Consider the following 20,761-nt stretch of genomic DNA (forward strand, 5'->3'; position numbering starts at 1 on the left):
CACCAACTCCTATACAGTCAAGCAAAAAAGGCAGCACACTGCAGCGCTAACACATGCAAACATGAAACACGGAAATTGAACTGCATTACTGCACTAGAAATATGAAAAATGAGAGCGTTTAGCGCATAAAAAAGGCCAATTTTATGTGTACCTGGTAGCCACTTTACGGCATCTCTCTTATACCAGGTCCTACGCTTTCCTTCCTCGCTGAGAATAAACGTCTCCATGTGAATGGGTACCTACGAAAACCTCTTCTTAGACAACATTCTCTCTCTCTGTGGAGGGGTACTGGACCTGCTGCAATTAAAACACCTGTGACTAGGAGGCGGAGTGCTCGGTCAGAAGGCTAAATAATACATTTGAATAAACTGACCGTCACATCCACATCCGCTACCAGGTACACATAAAATTGGCCTTTTTTATGCGCTAAACGCTCTCATTTTTCATATTTCTAGTACAGTAATGCAGTTCAATTTCCGTGTTTCATGTTTGCATGTGTTAGCGCTGCAGTGTGCTGCCTTTTATGCTTGACTGTATTATACAGTAGGCATTTGCCACTAGCAGATGTAACCGGAGCTTGCTCAGATTGCTGCTCTTTGACAAATTAAATCCCGCTGTCAATCTCCGACAGGACCGTTAAACTCACAAGATCCTGCCTGTGTGACCATTTTGACGACCGACAGACAACTATGATGTGGTTACCAACATGGCTGACTTGATACTTCTGTGAAAATTAGTCACTGACTGGGCATCCTAGGAGACTGTGATTTTTGCTATATACTGCAGTACTATGGTATTGCAGTGTAATGGACAAGCATTTGGTTGATCGTGGGTTCTAAGAAAAAAAAAAAGTAATAAATAAAAGCTTTAAAAAATATAAAATAAAAATTGTAATCAACTCCATTTTCCAGTTTAAAAATAAAGAAATAACAAAAACAAACATACGGTATTGAATCAAATAGAATAATACATTATTTAACTCCTATGGTAAATGACAAAAATATTTGAAATGCCACAATTGCCATTTTATGGGTCATTGTTACTCACTCAAAACAATGCAATTCAAGCTATCGAAGTAATGAATGGTGTCATTCAAAACTACAACTCGCATAGCAAAAAAAAAAAAAAAGTTTCTGTGGCTGTGTCGAGGAATCAATAAAAAAGGTATGGGTTTCGGAAGAAGCGGAGGAAGAAGCAGTATTTAAAAAATTAAAATTGGTCGCTCCAGGAAGGGTTTACAGTAGAGTGGCCCTCCACCTTGTCATTAAATGTGATCATATGATCATACCGCCTTTACTTTTCCTCTACAGTGAGATGGACAAGTTCTGGTGATGTGATTGGTGCTTGGCCATCTTACGGGACAAAAAAGGCCATCATGGACAGGAGACAAACAGAGCGCCGACCTGACTAAAGTATGTGATGGTTATAGGATGGAGAGCACCAGGGGAGGTGATTATACATGAGAAATATATAGTCACATTTAATATAGAGGTTGGAGGATCCCTGTAAAGAGAATCTAGGTTAAAAAAAAGTGTCCAGTTTTGCTCTTATAGTATTCCTGCTGTTCCCCTAATTATTCATATATATATATTTTTTTAAATCCGTTATATGTATCCAGAGATATGAGCTATTTAATTTAGTGTAAATTTTTATGATCTTTCCCAAAAGGGGCGTGGCTCACAAGGTAATTATGCAGAGGCACGCCCCAGAGGATCCTGCGAGCCACGCCTTCTTTCTAAAGCATATATAAATTAGCACTGGAACCGTATGGTGGACTTTAGAAAAAAAAAACCTGGCGCAGTGGAAATAAATAAAGAGCAAAAACAGACCACTTTTTACTTGGTGAGATGTTCTCTTTAAGGAGCTAAACTAGGCCACATCCTAACAGGTTGATGAGAAAACTCCCTTAAAAAACACTTCCAATATTTCATAGGTTTCCCCTGGAGTTTACCTTCGGGATAATAAATGACAGTTATTTATGGCCACTCCATTCCTCCATTTACTCCTTTTCTCATGTTCGCACCTATTTTGGCTTGGATATTGTTGGGCGGCTCTAAAGTTTACGCACCGAGCTTTTTTTCTGATCCCTCACCAAAACTCTGTAAAGTAGCCTATTAGATAATGGAGGGAGTTATTCATTAATCCGGCTCATCTCATAAAACTGGACTCAGGCAATTCCCAGCAGACTCATTATCAGCAAACTCCTTCTCCTGCAGAACAACAAACAGGACCATGGGCAACTTCCATGTAAGCTTTCTCTATGCCTGACACGGTATTGATGCGATGCAGCAGAGCTGGACTTGTTAGACATTGATTTAAAAAAAAAAAGGTTTGAAATAGTTTTGGGTTTTACATAGGACTGCAGGTAGCCCTGCAACAACTGGGTATACGTGAGAGATTCAGCTCTGCTACATCCGCTCAATATATTAATATTATTCACTGATATTACTTAATGCATTTTAAATGTTAATATCTTACATAAATTCATACATTTTTTGCATTTTTATGAAACCCAATTTAAGAATATTTGTGCTGTGTTTTATATTTGTGTTCCGTGTCTTTCACACCAGTTTTTTTTTTTGTGTGCCCTCCATTATTTGTACAGATAGATCATAGATCGGTTACAATTATTCTGTCTTTTCATATGTCCGTTTTTTTTTTGTGGGGAGGGGGTTTACGGATTGTTCTTGAATTTGAAGACATGTTCCATTTTGATCAGTTGTTGCGGATGAATTTCGCCAATGCAAGTCAATGGTCAACTGGAAAACAAAAAGTGTAAAGGCCATGGATGTTATCCGTATTTTACTGCTTAGTGGGTAGGAGAGAGGCTAAGAAATGTTTTTATTCCTCCGAGAAAAGCGGATGCAACCAGGATTATAAAAAGTGACAGAAGGACTAAAAAAAATTGGATGCGGCACGCTAAAAAAGACTTGGATTGTTTTCATGTATGGGAAAAAAACTGACGTGCGAAATCGATCTACGGGCTTATGGACCCGTCCGTGGATCTCATTCCTCACAGACCCCAATGCACAGGCTGGCCGGCGGGTCTCCCGAGTGTGACAGCCTCATAGAAATACATGGAGAATCTGGAAATCTGGAGACCCGCAGCCAGCCAGTATATTGTGGTCCATGACTGGACCAAGACGTCTGCATGAGAAAATGAATTATTCACGGGAATCTGATGGTGTCTGGACCACGGGCAGGGTGAATCAGACCCTGACTGCGCGAACGTAGCCATGTATGCTGTTGCGTTTCAGGAAAACCATCCTTTACTGTCTTGGCTGCGGTCCCTGGTGGCTTCTCCCTATGTCCAGGTCTCCTAGACTGACAGGTCTCTTCTGAAGTGTCTATAAGTGGAAAGATCTGGCAGTGTAGGGGAGTGGGGTGGGCGGCAGCATCGGACTAGTTATCGGACGGTTTATCAAAAAGCATATTCTCTTTGTAAAGCCCTCCATGCACATTAGACTAATGTTGGCCGCACCTGCCAATGTCAATCGGTTTGGCCGACACTTATGGAGGTGCCGGCTGATGGACGGTCGGAGGAGATGTCAGTTGGGTATGTCCGATTACAGACTGCCGATTGCTTTGTCCTCCTGGAGAAAAGCAGAGATGTCTGTTGGCGGCTTTCTCAAAGTGTGCCATGGAGCACTTGGCCGAACGACGCTACTGTGTATGGGAAAGATGGCCAAGACCGGTGATTGATCGAATGTGCTTAGGACATACACGGCTAAAATAACTCTGCTCATGGTTCAGGAGCGCGAATCAGATGACAGCGTCCCTCTAGTATAATTACTGCATAATTGTATCAATACATTTCCAGATAAATTTACCTGGAACGTAATATATCGAGGGTAAAATTCGCTTTATTATGGACAAACCACAATGTTGTATGTAATAGAAGTGTGAATCCATTTTATACTCTTGGCAGTGAATGGGACAATATTTTTATTACAATAATCGACTAGAGACAAATCTTATCAGAGGGAATGAACGTAGAGTAACCCTACAAATGAGGGGAATCACGCTACAGCCGAGAGCGCAGAGGTCATCTCCCTCAATCACGAGATTCACCTGTGCCGATACTGAGGGCTGATGGCTGCCAACAGCTCTAATGACACATATATATATATATATATATATATATATATATATATATATATATATATATATATATAGAAACAAAAGCGCATTGCTAAATAGTACCCAATATCACTAGAAACAATGGATCGATCCATTCCTGCCTCAACGCGTTTCTCCAATTTCGGCACATCAGGAGGCTTAATTATTAGTACAGGGGGATATAATAAATATGGTGACCCTAAGGTCAACTTCGGGACCAATGATTATTTGTGCCTCATAATTTACCGAAGCCCTGATGGCAGAAGACTCTGGCTGCATAAAAGAAAGCCGAAGTTCGAAGAATTGTCAAAGAGTTGACAAATAGTTTTTTAAATAAGTGCAAATCTAGAAGGCAAAATGATTACTGTTATTACTTGGCACATTTATTTTTAGAATATGATTTTTTTTAATTAATTATGCCTAGCTGGAATCAATTATAGTTATGATTTTATTACTCATTTTATACAATGTTATTATTATCATCGTTGTTATTATCACTATTATTTTTATCATCATCACCATATTTTATATTTTCATCATTACCATTATTTATTATTATTAATAATTATCATTATCATCATCATTATTATTATTAATATAACTATCTTTCATTTTATAATCATTATTATCACTATTATTTTTTATTATCATTATTATTATTCATATCACTATTTTTTAGCGTTTTATCATCATTTTTTTTATAATGTTATTATCATTATTATTATCATCATTATTTTTAATATCATTTTATTATCACTATTATTTTTTATAATTTTATTATCATTATTATTTTCAGTATCATTTTTATTATTGTTATCAATATCACTATTTTTTATTATAATTTTTTTACTATTATTAATAACACTATTATTATTATTATTATTATTATTATTATTTTGAAGTATTTTTATGAAGCCAACAACATATTTTAGTAAGAAAATAAATTTAAGGGGATTTTGCTGTAAAGATAAAGATTTTATTTAAAGCATAAAATACACTATTTTGGCAGTTTTATTTTTACATTGGGTGGTTCAGCCAACAGCTTCCCCTAATGAGGTCGTCACACACACGCATGCACAGATTGGCAGAGTGTGCATTTACGGTGGGGGGTGACAGTCTGGTCACCTCCATACACATCAGAGGCCAAGCTGACCAACCTTTTCCTTTCGTAATGTGTTTGGGGGCCTTTATGGAGTATTTCTAGAACTGAAAGTTGTCCATATTTGTATCAGTCCCATTGATAATGCATGGAGCGGCGGAGGTCTGCATCCGCACCATCACTCCATTCACAAATGGGATCTTGCTCTTGGGATTACTGGAGAGTCATGGTGGTCCTATTAATCCCCCGGTTATAGAAAGTTAGATAGCAAATCTACCGCGTGTGAATATATGGAGACAAAGCTAAGTCAGCCATGAAACAATATCCCAAATCTCAGATTCCTACATCCTCGTGTCATGGAGGACATTTCCGGCATTCACTGCAGAACTGTAAAGTTTTTAGTTAATTAATGTTTTTTTTACGTACATTGGAAAATCCATTTTTGTTAAAAAGGTCGACAACAAAGCTCCGATCCCACGGTCTCCCTAAGCTGTAAAGTAAAGGGGAATCAGACAGCAAGTGTTTTCCACAGCGCCACCATAGGGGACGTGAAACATGACATGGAGCTCATTTATATCACTAAAAGTCGTTCTGGACCCTCCTAAGTGACAGAGAGGCACTGTCTACAGCTATCTGACTGGCCCTCAACGGAGGGATTTTTAATCTTAAGTTTAATGCTCATGTTCAATGTTACCAGCCACCTTAGAGTATCCAACCTCCTAGCCAAAGAGCATGTGCTTGCAAGCTACTTCCTATACAGCTTGTAAAAGCAGCTCTGATCCATCCAGACTCCATCCAGCTCTGATCCGACAAGCCTCCATCCCCCAGACTCCATCCAGCTCTGATCCGGCAAGCCTGCATCCCCCCAGATTCCATCCAGCTCTGATCTGGCAAACCTTCATCCCCCAGACTCCATCCAGCTCTGATCTGGCAAGCCTTCATCCCCCCAGACTCCATCCAGCTCTGATCTGCAAAGCCTCCATTCCCCCAGACTCCATCCAGCTCTGATCTGGCAAGCCTTCATCCCCCCAGACTCTATCCAGCTCGGATCTGCAAAGCCTCCATTCCCCCAGACTCCATCCAGCTCTGATCTGGCAAGCCTTCATCCCCCCAGACTCTATCCAGCTCGGATCTGGCAAGCCTTCATCCCCCCAGACTCCATCCAGCTCTGATCTGGCAATCCTTCATCCCCCCAGACTCTATCCAGCTCGGATCTGGCAAGCCTCCATCCCCCCAGACTCCATCCAGCTCTGATCCGGCAAGCCTCCATCCCCCCAGATTCCATCCAGCTCTGATCCGGCAAGCCTCCATCCCCCCAGACTCCATCCAGCTCTGATCTGGCAAGCCTCTATCCCCCCAGATTCCATCCAGCTCTGATCCGGCAAGCCTCCATCCCCCCAGACTCCATCCAGCTCTGATCTGGCAAGCCTCTATCCCCCCAGATTCCATCCAGCTCTGATCCGGCAAGCCTTCATCCCCCAGACTCCATCCAGCTCTGATATGGCAAGCCTCCATTCCCCCAGACTCCTCCCAGCTCTGATCCGGCAAGACTCCATCCCCCCAGACTCCACCCAGCTCTGATCCGGCAAGCCTCCATCCCCGAGACTCCATCCAGCTCTGATCTGGCCAGGCTCCATCCCTCTGAGCTCTGTATAGAAGTTGTCCACTACTTGGACAACTTCTTCTCATACCCTTCGCTCGGCCCCCTTAAAATAATAAAGCCTATACTCACCTCTCGTGCCAGGGCCATTCCCGCGTTGTCAGCACTCCTTCTCCCTGGGCTCCCATGCTGTTGTTGTGACCCCAGCACCCAATCAGCGCTGGCATCACTGTCCCCGCCTCCTGTCGAATTGAGTGAGCAGGAAGAGGAAGCTAGGGATCAGCGGCAGCCTGGACTTCCTCTTCATGTTTGACTTGTCCGAAGGTGGAGATAGTGATACTGTTGCTGATTGGGCGCCGGGGTTACATGTCACAAGAACAGCACGGGAGCCTGTCGAGACGGGAAGGGAATATAAGCTTTATTATTTTATCGGCACAAAACATTTTGTTCAAGAAGAAGTTGTCCTAGTAGTGGACAACCCCTTTAAATGATGCAGAAGCAAAGCTGTCTCTGCTGGCAGCTTTGGAGAGCACACAGTTCGGACTAGAGGTGCATCCATACCGCTGGTCTGAATTGTCAATCTTTGGAAGGTTATCCCCTCCCTGACAAGGAAAGCGGGGAGCAGCATGCTCCTGAATATAGAATATGAGACCACCCCTCTATAAGGCTGACCCCTGTAATAACTCACAATTCACCAATATGAATAGAGACAGATCTTTGTTTTCCCATGGTGGGACCACCCTAGTTGGGGCATTGATTGAGCCCTGGCTCACATCGCAAACCCGATTTCTCCAGAGATGCTCTAGAAGTGCTGAACGCTTATGGAGGAAAACACGCACACCAGAAGACTTCATCCACTTCAAATTTATATTAAGGACCTATAACTCTGCCCTTCACCTTGCCAAACAGACCTACTTCACCACTCTGATCTCCTTACTATCCAACAACCCCAAGAAACTTTTTAACACCTTCCACTCCCTCCTCAGGCCAAAAGCACAAGCCCCTATCACAGACATTTGTGCTGATGACCTGGCCTCCCACTTTATAGAGAAAATAGACATTATCCGTCAGGAAATCCGCTCCCAGACACCAAGTGCAATGACTCCCATTCCTGCCTGCATCTCCCCTGGCTCACTCTCCACTTTCGATCCCATCACAGAAGAAGAAGTCTCCAAGCTCCTCTCCTCTTCTCGTCCGACTACATGCACCACCGACCCCATTCCCTCACACCTCCTCCAGTCTCTCTCTCCAGTTGTCGCAACTCACCTAACCACAATCTTTAATCTCTCCCTCTCCTCTGGCATTTTTCCCTCCTCCTTCAAACACTCTATCATTACTCCATTACTAAAAAAAACAAACCCTTGACCCATCATGCACAAACAACTACAGACCGGTCTCCAATCTTCCCTTCATCTCAAAACTCCTGGAGCGCCTAGTCTACTCCCGTCTTACCCGTAACCTCTCCACTCATTCCCTCCTAGACCCTTCACAGTCCGGGTTCCGCCCCCCTACATTCGACAGAAACTGCACTCATCAAGGTGACCAATGACCTTCTGACAGCAAAACGTAACAGTGACCACTTTCTGCTCATTCTCCTCGATCTTCTCTTCTCTCTCTACACGGCCCCAATTGGACAGACCATCAGCAGATTTGGCTTTCAGTACCATCTTTATACTGATGACACACAACTATACACGTCAGCCCCTGACCTTACCCCCGCTGTACTACAGAACGCCACTGACTGTCTGTCCGCAGTCTCTGACATAATGTCCGCGCTCTACCTGAAACTCAACCTCTCCAAAACTGAACTTCTTCTGCTCCCGCCTTCTACTAACCTCCCTAAATCTGGCATTTCTTTCTCCGTGGGTGGCACCATAACACCCCGGCAGCAGGCACGCTGTCTGGGTGTTATGTTTGACTCCGATCTTTCCTTCACCTCCCACATACAATCTCTTGCCCATTCGTGCCGCTTACACCTAAAGAACATCTCTAGAATCCGCCCTTTTCTCACCATGAAGACAACAAAAACTCTCACTGTCGCCCTAATCCACTCCCGTCTGGACTACTGCAATGCTCTATTAATTGGCCTCCCCCTCACGCGACTTTCCCCTCTCCAGTCTATCCTTAATGCAGCAGCCAGGGTCGTCCATCTGGCTAATCGTTACTCGGACATGTCAGCTCTTCGCCAGTCATTACACTGGCTGCTCATTCATTACAGGATACAATTCAAAGTACTCGTTCTCACCCACAAAGCTCTGCACAGTGCCGCACCCCCATACATCTCCTCCCTCATTTCTGTCTATCGGCCTAACTGACCGCTGCACTCTGCAAACGACTTTCGACTAACCTCTGCACTAATCCGTACCTCCCACTCCCGACTCCAAGACTTCTCCCGTGCTGCGCCAATCCTCTGGAATGCTCTACCCCAAGATATTAGGACCATCCACAATTTGCATAGTTTTAGGCGCTCACTCAAAACACATTTGTTCAGAGCGGCCTATCACGTTCCCTAATCAAAGTCATTTTATGTTTATGTGTGTGTGTAGCCCATTCACTATCTCCATCTATCCCCCACTCCCTGAAGATGGCTGGGCCATCATTGTAAATACATCGTTGTAAATACACACCTGTACTTTGTATCTCCCCACCTCATTGTAGATTGTAAGCTCTCACGAGCAGGGTCGTCTTATTTTGCTTTATTACTGTATTGTTAACATTGTTACCTATGACTGTTGTGTTTGAAACTGTTAAACTGTAAAGCGCTGCGGAATATGTTGGCGCTATATAAATAAAGATTATTATTATTATTATTATTGAGACTGCGCACTCCCCCTCCATTCAAAGACGATGAGGTTCACGGAGGTCTCCGAGTCCAGCACTCGGCCATCCCTGTCCCATAGACTTTGACTAGAGCGGCGGTACATGTCTGTCCAATGGACGGGCTGCCCACGATCATACACTTATCACCGACGCTGTAGATAGGTGGTAATTGTCAATTCTGGGACAACCCCGATACGGACATTGTACTTCTCTACCCTTATAGTTATCATGCTGGGCGTGGGGTGAAGTCCCTATAGTGACGTGCACTTCACATTTCCCCGCCAACAATTTTGGTAAAAATTTTAATCAATAAGTCGCGGGCAATACTTGTCAGTAGGATTTCAGTAGTACACCCCGAAACCTGATTTATGGATTTATTTATGGCTTTTGCCATAATAAATTCCGCTGATAAAAGTCATGTCATTGGAATTTCCCAACACCTGCCCAACGCGACAGTCACGGAAAACAGGCAAGCAATTATCAGATGGGAACGGATACAAATCCATACGAGCAGTAATGGAGCGATTATTACATCCTTAGACTTAGTGGGGGGTTTTCCAAATAGATATTTTCAGTAATAGTCAGCTTGGTGCTGAGTAGCTGGTGCAGGGGTGTAGCTGGCGGGACGGGGGGAATACAAGCCAAGTTGCTTTTTGCACGGGTATTTTCATGGTTAGACAGTAAGTCATGGACATACAGTGGATGCATCACACCAGAGGTCATAGCATCGTCTATGGACGTCACACACGAGTCCTTTTATTGGAAGAATTTGACTGTAGACAAATAAAACCCAGGCTGCGGCTGATATTATAGACCTACAAGATATTTAAATTAAAGGTGTTGCCCCTTTCAGAAAACTTACTTCATTGTAAAAATAACAAACTGCGCCTTACTTACCCTCCCCGGGTCCAATGCTCTGTCTCCGTTCTTTCTTGTTTGGCTGCATCGGTGATGTGACATCAACAGCGCTGCAGCCCATCACTGAGGTCAGCAGCTCGTGTTGCCTATATCAGCAGAGCTGCTGAGTTCAGTGATTGGCTGCAGCGCCAGAGACTTAGCTCAGGACCCGTGGAGGGTTAGTAAAGTGCAGCTGGCTTTTTAATGATAAACTGAGCTGGCAGGAAAAAGGGGACAACCTCTTTAAAATACAAATTGCATAGCAATGTTGATGTATATTGTAGAAATAATACCATTATATAGTGTTTAACCACCATTCATGGTAAATGCCATAATCATTATTGCCAGGCTTGGGGACCAAGATATTTGGGGATTACTTACATTAATTACTATGTTCCAAATTATTATACAAATGACATTTTTATCGGATTTTCCTAAATGGTCAGTGCAAATGACAGTCAGTCTAATAAAAGTCATCACCCGTTAGATTATACATCGAATTTTATTGAAGAAACCTCCCAATGATAACAGTATAATCTCCAAAATGAATAAAAACTTAAAATGCACTGTTCCAAATTATTAGGCACAGTAGTATTTCTAAACATTTGATATGTTTTAAAGAACTGAAAATGCTCATTTGTGGAATTTGCAGCATTAGGAGGTCACATTCACTGAGCAAAAAAGCTATTTAACTCCAAAACATCCTAACAGGCCAAGTTACATGTTAACATAGGAACTCTTCTTTGATGTCACCTTCACAATTCTTGCATCCATTGAACTTGTGAGTTTTTGGAGAGTTTCTGCTTGTATTTCTTTGCATGAAGCCAGAATAGCCTCCCAGAGCTGCTGTTTTGATGTGAACTGTCTCCCACCCTCATAGATCTTTTGCTTGATGATACTCCAAAGGTTCTCTATAGGGTTGAGGTCAGGGGAAGATGGTGGCCACACCATGAGTTTATCTCCTTTTATGCCCATAGCAGCCAATGACTCAGAGGTATTCTTTGCAGCATGAGATGGTGCATTGTCTGCATGAAGATGATTTTGCTCCTGAAGGCACGTTTCTGCTTTTTATACCATGGAGGAAAGTTGTCAGTCAGAAACTCTATATACTTTGCAGAGGTCATTTTCACACTTCGGGAACCTTAAAGGGCCCTACCAGCTGTTTCTCCATGATTCCGGCCCAAAACATGACTCCTCCACCTCCTTGCTGACGTTGCAGCCTTGTTGGGACATGGTGGCCAACCACCAACCATCTACTACTCCATCCATCTGGACCATCCAGGGTTGCTCAACACTTACATCTTTACTGTATCAGTAAACAAGACTGTTTGGAAATTAGTCTTCATGCATGTGTGGGCCCAATACAACCATTTCTGCTTGTGAACACTGTTTAAGGGTGGCCGAATAGTAGGTTTATGCACCACAGCAAGCCTTTGAAGGAGCCTACACCTTGAGGTTCGAGGGACTCCAGAGGCACCAACAGCTTCAAATAACTGTTTGCTGATTTGTAATGGCTTTTTAGCAGCTACTCTCTTAAGGTACCGTCACACTCAGCGACGCTGTGGCGATATAGACAACGAGCCAACCTAAACTAGATTGCTGGAGCGTCGCTGTTTAGGTCGCTGTAGAGACGTCAAACACAGCAACTCCAGAACGATGCAGGAGCGATCCAGTGACGTAACGGCGACTCAATTCTCGTTCTTGCTGGTTGTTAGCTCCATGTCAAACATTGCTGGCGTCGTTGCTTTTGATGTCAAACATGACGATACACGCCGACCTGGCGACGAAATAAAGTTCTGGACTTCTAGCTCCGACCAGCGATGGCACAGCGGGATCCAGATCGCTGCTGCGTGTCAAACACAACGAGATCGCTATCCAGGACGCTACAACGTCACGGATTGTTGTCGTTCTCGTTGCAAAGTTGCTGAGTGTGACGGTACCTTTAATCCGATGAACTTGCCTGGCAGAAATCTTCCTCATTATGCCTTTATCAGCACAAACACATCTGTGGTCAGATACAGCCACAAATCTCCTAACAGTACGATGATCACGCTTAAGTTTTTGGGAAATTTCTAATGTTTTCATCCCTTCACCAAGGCATTGCACTATTTGATGCTTATCAGCAGCAGAGAGATCCTTTTTCTTTCCCATGTTACTTGAAAACTGTGACCTGCTTAATAATGTGGAATTAGAATCACCTGGAAAACTAATTATCCCATGTATTTAAGATTGATTTCAGTGATCCATTGAGCCCTGCGACACAATACCATCCACGAGTTTATTTGAAAAACAAAACAATTAAATCTTTATGACACTTAAATCCAATTTGCATAATAATTTGGAACACAGTGTAGTGTTATCATTTGACCACTGTACCTTTTCTAGTTATTGTAAGTGCTATTATTTGGTTGCCGTATATTGGTAATATGTAGTCACTGTATTGCGGCATTATTTTTCCATTGTATGGCGGTAGTATTTGGGCACTGTATACCTGTATCTTTTAGTCACAGTAGAGTGCTATTATTTGGTCACTGTATGGGGCTATCAATTGGTTACCATATAGTCTATGATGATGTAGTCACAAAATGGTGCCTGTGAGGCTAGTCACTACTCATGGACAAGCCGTGAGGCTGGGTAGTCAAGAGGTCCGAGGTCAAAAGCCAAGAGAGTACGTCATATACAGAGGGGTGAGACAAAGGCATAGTCAGGTAACAGTCCGAGATCAGAATTCCAAGAAGGTAGCGGATCACGACAAAACGCTTCAATTTGGTCTCAGTATAGCGCCATTATTGAGCAATGTATAGAGGTGTTATATGAGAACACTGCGGTTTAACACTGATTGGCGGACATTTATCATTGTGTTTGCTGCAACATTTTTCTGAAAATTGCATCATTTCATTGTCATAAATGCCGAATTCATTCAAGCTCCATATTTTACATCATTGATTACACCACTTTTTAGTACTTTATGCCAAAACTTAAAAATTATGCAAAAAAGGAAACGTGTACTATTACAGCATTTCTGTAAAAAAGTTCCAAAAAAAGTTGTATATTCTAGACTGGTCTCATCTGCCTTAAAAAAAAAAGCCATGGGACAAACAATTTTATGTTGCAAACATTTTTTAATGGATAAATACTCACAATTTGTGCAAATTTGTGCATTAATGTGCGACATACAACACATCGGTCTTGGGCTCTTATGTAACATTGGGAAGCGGACCACTGTGCTTAAAAAGTTGTGCCAAAGTAATTTGCTCAAAATTTATCATCATGGTGCAACATTTGAGCGTAGAAGTGAGCGGACGCTAAAGAATCGGTGCAAATTTTTGATACACGTGGAGAAATCTGGAACATCACGTGACATAGTGCCAATGTATGGAAACGGCACAGTAAACCGAGAAATATTGACAGTGGCGTAATATGAGCATGGGTGCTATGCAAAATTTCCAACAGGGACCCCAACTATCACCGGTCGTTAATGGTGTTGGTCTTCTCATATGGGCCAAAGAGGACCTTTAAGGAGGAGTATGGAAAAGCAAAAAGTTTTTTTTTCCTTATGACTCTATAAAACAGGTAAAAGTGTCCCTTTCCGTGTGTTTCATGGAATGATTTTCATGGGCAAATACATATTGATTGATACAAAGCAGGTGGATCAGTGATAAAGTCAGTAATCCTGCGGGCACAATCCTGCCCATTGTAGTTTCTATGTCTGATCGATACATTCATTCACTTGTGACATGGGGTGGAAAAGTCCGGCGCGCACAATGATTACTCCTTTACCCCTTTTAATTATTAATTAGAACGACCATCACATTTATGACTTCACTTATCGGCAAGTAGATAAGTCCAAACTTTGATCAAGGAGGGAACAGATGTGAACAGGTGGGCAGCGGGCTTTTCTAAGGATCTCACACTGCTCATCCGGTTATAAAAAAAAAAAAAAAAAAGATGAAAGAAAAAAGTGAAATATAAAAGGACAGAAAAAAAAACTAAATAAAATAAAATTACGTGATAAAAAAAAGAGTGTAATAAACTTTTGGTTTAGAATTTTCCTAGTAAAAATATCCAAGAGTGAAAACAATTTAAAAGAGATTATAATTTAGAATTGATCAATAAAAGCTATGCAAAATTAGGCAAACGCTAGGACTCTATGAATTTTGGGTCCTGTCTCTTTCAAGGAATAGCAGGAAGGGCTCATTCAGGCGTCCAATTTTTCGAGTACAAGTGCTATCTGTGATTTTCATGGACAGCACTCGTATCTGTGATAGTCTACGGGACAATTCACATGCTGTGAAAATTATGGAGACATGTCTGATGTTGATCCAATGATCAGATCAGAATCAGCAAAGCAAGTTAATGGGACCATGAAAATAAATTGGATCGCACTAGGATGACATCTGAGTGCTGTCCAATTTTCATGGACTGACACAATGGAGAAGGTGGAGGTTTTTTTTAATTTCTCCATGTCCGAATAAAGCAGACAACACTTGTAGCACACTCTGATCAGAATAATTTTTTCTTGCACGTGAAAAAATCGGATGTCTGAGCTCTAAGTGTTCTTATTTTCATTGTGAGGGAAGGCATCACGAGACTCTCTGACAAATGCTGAGTTGATGCTTCTATAGACTTCATTAATTGTACATTTTTTAAATATTTGTATTATTTTTTTTTTCTGCTTAGTTTTAATGTCAGTAAAAGCAGTATGAGAGGCAGTAACACTAACAGTGAGCAAAAGCAGTATGAGAGGCAGTAACACTAACAGTGAGCAAAAGCAGTATGAGGCAGTAACACTAAGGCCGGCCTCACACTAGCGAGTTTTACGGACGTATGAGCGCATAAACTACGTCCGTAAAATACGCATTACACACGGCCCAATGATTCTCTATGGCCCAGCTCCTATCTGCCGTATATTACGCATCCGTAATATACGCTCTTGTACGGCCGTAGAAAATCGCAGCATGCTGCGTTTGTCACCGTATTGCGCAAAAAAAAATCGCCAATGAAAGTCTATGGGGGCGAGAAAAATACGGATTACACACGGACCAGCAGTGTGACTTGCGAGAAATACGCAGCGGTGTTAGTGAAAAGCCGGTAATTCAATTGTCAGCTTTTCATTTCTCCTTCACAAACCCGACAGGATATGAGACATGGTTTACATACAGTAAACCATCTCATATCCCCCTTTTTTTTGCATATTCCACACTACTAATGTTAGTAGTGTGTATGTGCAAAATTTGGGTGCTGTAGCTTGTAAAATAAAGGGTTAAATGGCGGAAAAAATTGGCGTGGGCTCCCGCGCAATTTTCTCCGTCAGAGTGGTAAAGCCAGTGACTGAGGGCAGATATTAATAGCCAGGAGAGGGTCCATGGTTATTGCCCCCCCCCCCCCCCCCGTGGCTAAAAACATCTGCCCCCAGCCACCCCAGAAAAGGCACATCTGGAAGATGCGCCAATTCTGGCACTTAGCCTCTCTCTTCCCACTCCCCTGTAGCGGTGGGATATGGGGTAATGAAGGGTTAATGTCACCTTGCTATTGTAAGGTGACATTAAGCCAGATTAATAATGGAGAGGCGTCAATTATGACACCTATCCATTATTAAACTTTATTGAATAAAACAGTAAATCGCATAGACATATTTAGCTTTGACTAGTCTGCAGAGTACCCAGATTGGCCGCTAAATATCTCCATACATGAAAACTGTGATATTTAATCCTTTATTTGTACATTATTTTTCACATGAGTTGGCATGATAAAATATAAATGTCTAACATATGTCACAAAGGCAATGACAGAAGACTATATGCTCCAAGGCAACACTTAGTGCTATACTGATTAGTCAAAGCTGAAATGAAAGGGTTTTTTCACATCATCATAAATGGGTATTATTGGATAGTGCTTGTAAATACGAGCAATTTTGCAATTTACTACTTATTAAAATTTTCTGTCGTTCCAAAGATATTACCACTTTTCTTTTGTTTACTGCGTGTTGCCTTGGAGATCGACCACCGCTGCTAGACAGAACATGTGTTTAGTGCTTACAAGCTCTTGTCTATCTGTTTTAAAGCTGCCCAGGAACGTTGGAGCGCACTGTTTTGTTAACCCCTAATTCTGTCTTTCTTCGGTGCAGAGCTTACAAGTTAGACAGCGGCGGTGGTCGGTCTCCTAGACAACGCACTGTAAACAAAAGAAAAGTGTTAATATCTCAAGAACGGATGCAAATTTTAATACAGAGTAAATTGCAAAAATGCTTCTTTTTACACGCTCTATCCATCTATGAAGGTGGGAATAACCCTTTAAAGTTACTTGAAATCACCAGAAAGGCATAAATCCTCTGTTATTAAGGGCCATTATACTTGTGCGGCCATAAGATTTATGATATACAACAGATAAAGGGTTCCCGCCCTGCAGGAAAGCGAATACCAGTTATTGATTGATGTTACGTATTTCTAGTGAACAGATAATTTATGAGGAAATCATCTGCCAGCCGCACAAAGCAGACGTCGCTTTATTACTGTTGTTTGCCTGAGATTAGACAGTGGTGGTGATCAGTCAGCAAACATTATGTTAAGCTATGCCTTGTGCAAATATCCTGCGATAATGGACCTGTCCGTGACATTTCCACTGTGGAGCCAGCAGGACTGGAAAGGCCCCATACACAATGTGCACAGGGACCACCTGCGCCTCCCCCGACAGGTGACCCGTCTGTTAAATTCCAATGACCAATGCTTTTGTTAAGATAATCCACTACCAGAGGCGTCTTGTAGCGGCCCTTGATGGGGTCGCCCACATTTTTTTTTTTTTATCCATTTTTTTTTGGCTTAATGCATATATTTAGGGCTAAAGATCCTTTTTGCAATTGGGATACATTAAAACTTTTGCACCGCTTGCCTTTTACAGGCTTTTTGATTCCCAGCATATTCAACTTTTGTGGTCAGGAGAAGCTCAGAAAAAAAGACAGATAAAAGAGTTAAGAACTGACCATTCAATGTGAATGAGCTCGCTGACGGATTCTCAGTTAACTCATTCTACAGCCTACAATAGAAGCAAAAAGCTAACTTTGCAAACATTTTTAATGAAACCCAATTGCAAAATGATTTTTAGCCTTAGATACATTAATTTAGTTTAAAAAAATTTCCCCAAAAGTTGGGAAGCCCCTTTAATTGTATGCCCGTCAGGGTGGGGAGTAATGAAATGCACCGAGGCACTTTCCATGAATTGACACACCTCCGATTCCAAATCTGCAACCAAACTGCTGGGAAATGCACATTTGACAAATAGAATTTCTTATGTATTTTGCCCTTCACATTGCAAATGGTGAAATTTAGGGTAAGATTTCGGCAATATTTTTCAAAATACCTCACTATGAAATATTCTTTACTAATAAATCAATTATTCTTTTTCTTTTCAGCCAACCATCCGGCACCATCATGATTTTAATGCAGAACGAGATTGCAAGAAGCTGCAAAAAGCTTGTAAAGGAATGGGTGGGTGTCCAGTTAATAAATCGTTCCACAGACCCAAGTTATCCAGGGTGTACATGGTGCAATTTAAAGAGGACCTGTAACTAATCAAAAGTGTCCAGAGTTTGCTCTTATTTTATTCCCGATGCTCCCCTGAGTATTCCGCTATCTTTCTTTTTTAAATCTGCCATATGGTTCCAGAGATATGGGATTTTTTAGTCTAATGCTAAGTTTTTGGTCTTCAAAAGGGGGTGTGGCTTACTAGATTCTTTGGGGGCGGTCTCTAAACTGCTCTGCATAATTACCGTCAGCCACATCCCTTTCATAAAAACCATCACAATTAGCACCCTTTTCAGGTCACCCACAGATTTTCTATTGGATTAATGTCTGGGCCATTCCACAACTGTCATCTTCTTCTAGTGAATCCATTCTTTATTATTGATATGGAGTTTAGCTTGGGATCGTTGTCACACTGAAAGGTGAAATTCCTTTTCATCTTCTGTATTTTAACACAGGACTGATGGTCTTGATGCAAACTTGAATGATATTTGGAACTGTTCAAAATTCTCTCCACATTGACTAATGTCCCAGCTCCAGATGGCGAAAAACAGTCCAAAAACATATATCTGCCTCCATTATGCTTCACTGTGGGTATTGTGTTCTTTCCTTGATGTGCAGTGTTGGCTTTTTGCCAACATACTGTCACATAGTGACAGGGGACTGTGGGCACCCTAGACTAACCAATTACCCCAGATGGTGGAGACGCTGGGGTCTCTGACCTTGCTATCTGTTCCCTGCCCCACCCAGGAAGGTGTGTGGCTGATGTGTATTGGAAAACACTAACCAGACAAACAGGTGTTAACAGACAGATAAAAGAAAACTACAAACATACAAATACACTCATAATACAATAGAGCTGGAAATATGGGAGGATTATGAGGCACAAACCAAATAGGAGATGAAAATGATAGACACGCAAACCAACCCCACACAGCAATCTTCTGAAAAACTCTCCAACCGCAAACTCCAAACACTGAACTTCTCCTTCAACACCAAACCAGGATGTAGAACTATCACTGGCAACTCCCAAGTACCAGTGACAACCATATATACCAGAGGGGAGTGGCCAACACAGAACAGCTTAGAAAATTCAGGATGGAGAGATCCAGGAGATCGACTGAACCGATTGACCCTTGCAGTGACAGAGCAAGGAAAAAATGCCACTGTTTAATAGGATGGTGAAACATTTCTAATCATTGCAGGAGTTTGTGTAATTAGATGCCATGATCTTATGTAACCTCTCTGTCATGGTATCCCTGTGACATATACCTTTTGGAATTATGGCCGTAAAGTTCCACCTTGGTCTCATCAGACCATAATGTGTTTTTCCACATGCTTTTGGCATACTTAATGTAGGTTTTGGCCAATCATAGCTAGGCTTGCATGTTTCTTTTATGTAACAAAAGGTTTCCATCTTGCCCCACAGGTCAAGCATATAAAGAATTTGGGAGATTGTTGTAATATGCTGTACACAACCAGAACTTGCCAGAAATTCCTGTAGCTTCTTTAATATTATTGTAGCCCCCAGGACCAATTAACTTCTTGTCTTATAATCAATTTTTGAGGGAAGTCCACTTCTAGGTAATGTCACTGTTTTCCAAATTTTAGCCACTTCTTGATGACACTTCACAGTGCACCATGATATAGCCACTGTCTTGGAATTTTTTTGTACCCTTCTTCTGACTGATAACCTTTAACAATTAGATCCCTTTGCTGTGTTGTATGCTGTTTACCGACCATGGCTTTTACTGTAAAATGCAACTAAAATCCTCCCCGAACAACTAAACCTTGTATGGGGGCAATCATAATCACTGTAAATAATGGTTGCCGTGCACTGACTACTATGTAACATGATTGTAAATGTGATTGACTAACACAACCACATCCCCAATTATGCAACCACATTATTTTAGTTTGGTTATTTTTATTCCCCCACCCCCAAAATGATTTCAGTTTGCTTCTCCGTGGATTTGTACAGATTATGGGTGACATTGAAGGTCGAAAAAGTTCTGAAATGATTCTAAATTATATGATTTTTGCACATGATGAAAACCTGTCATTTTAACGGGGTTGTGTAGACTTTTTATAGCCACTATATATGCTGCTCCTCAGTCTTAAGCAATAAGAATAGATTGCAGTCACCTGTACTTCAGCTCGTGTTCTTTTAAAGACGGACAGTCATTTTGCAAAGTTCTTTTATTTTTATTTATTTTTTTATATACATACAGTGGTGCCATGTACAAGTTTGTCATTACTATTATTTTTTCTAAAGTTTATCTAACTAGATATGAAAGTATGACTATGACATGGTCCAAACAGAATAAAAATAATATCAAGCCAACAATTTACTGAATAAATTTCTTCCGTTCACTGAATGACATCTATTTCTTTTTTTATTATTTTACAGGAACTGATGAAAAAGCAATTATTGAAATCCTGGCAAATAGATCTTCTGAACAGCGGCAGGAAATAAAGCAAAAATACAAGACAATGTACGGCAAGGTACTGCACACCGTGCGCTCATGGTGACATATTCAGTAGGGAAAAAAGTATTTAATCAGTGACCAATTGTGCAAGTTCTCCCACTTAAACAGATGAGAGAGGCCTGTAATTGACATCATAGGTAGCCCACAACTATGAGAGTGAAAATCACAACACTAATCCAGAAAATCACCTTGTCTGATTTGGCAAGATTTATTTTGCTAA

The 20,761-nt window shown here is 41.6% G+C and overlaps 1 protein-coding gene across 1 annotated transcript in view; it reads left to right on the forward strand.

Annotated features, from left to right (window-relative positions):
* The first annotated feature begins 2,102 nt into the window (after nucleotides 1-2,102).
* Nucleotides 2,103-20,761, forward strand: part of ANXA13 (annexin A13) — a 51,997-nt gene continuing 33,338 nt past the window's right edge. The window contains exons 1-3 of the mRNA XM_077271168.1: nucleotides 2,103-2,247; nucleotides 17,944-18,019; nucleotides 20,463-20,557. Of these exons, the coding sequence (XP_077127283.1) occupies nucleotides 2,233-2,247; nucleotides 17,944-18,019; nucleotides 20,463-20,557 (186 nt within the window). The 5' untranslated portion in view covers nucleotides 2,103-2,232. The remainder of the gene's footprint in view (nucleotides 2,248-17,943; nucleotides 18,020-20,462; nucleotides 20,558-20,761) is intronic.

Source organism: Ranitomeya variabilis, chromosome 6 (genome assembly GCF_051348905.1).
Source record: "Ranitomeya variabilis isolate aRanVar5 chromosome 6, aRanVar5.hap1, whole genome shotgun sequence".
In the NCBI taxonomy this organism is placed as follows: domain Eukaryota; kingdom Metazoa; phylum Chordata; class Amphibia; order Anura; family Dendrobatidae; genus Ranitomeya; species Ranitomeya variabilis.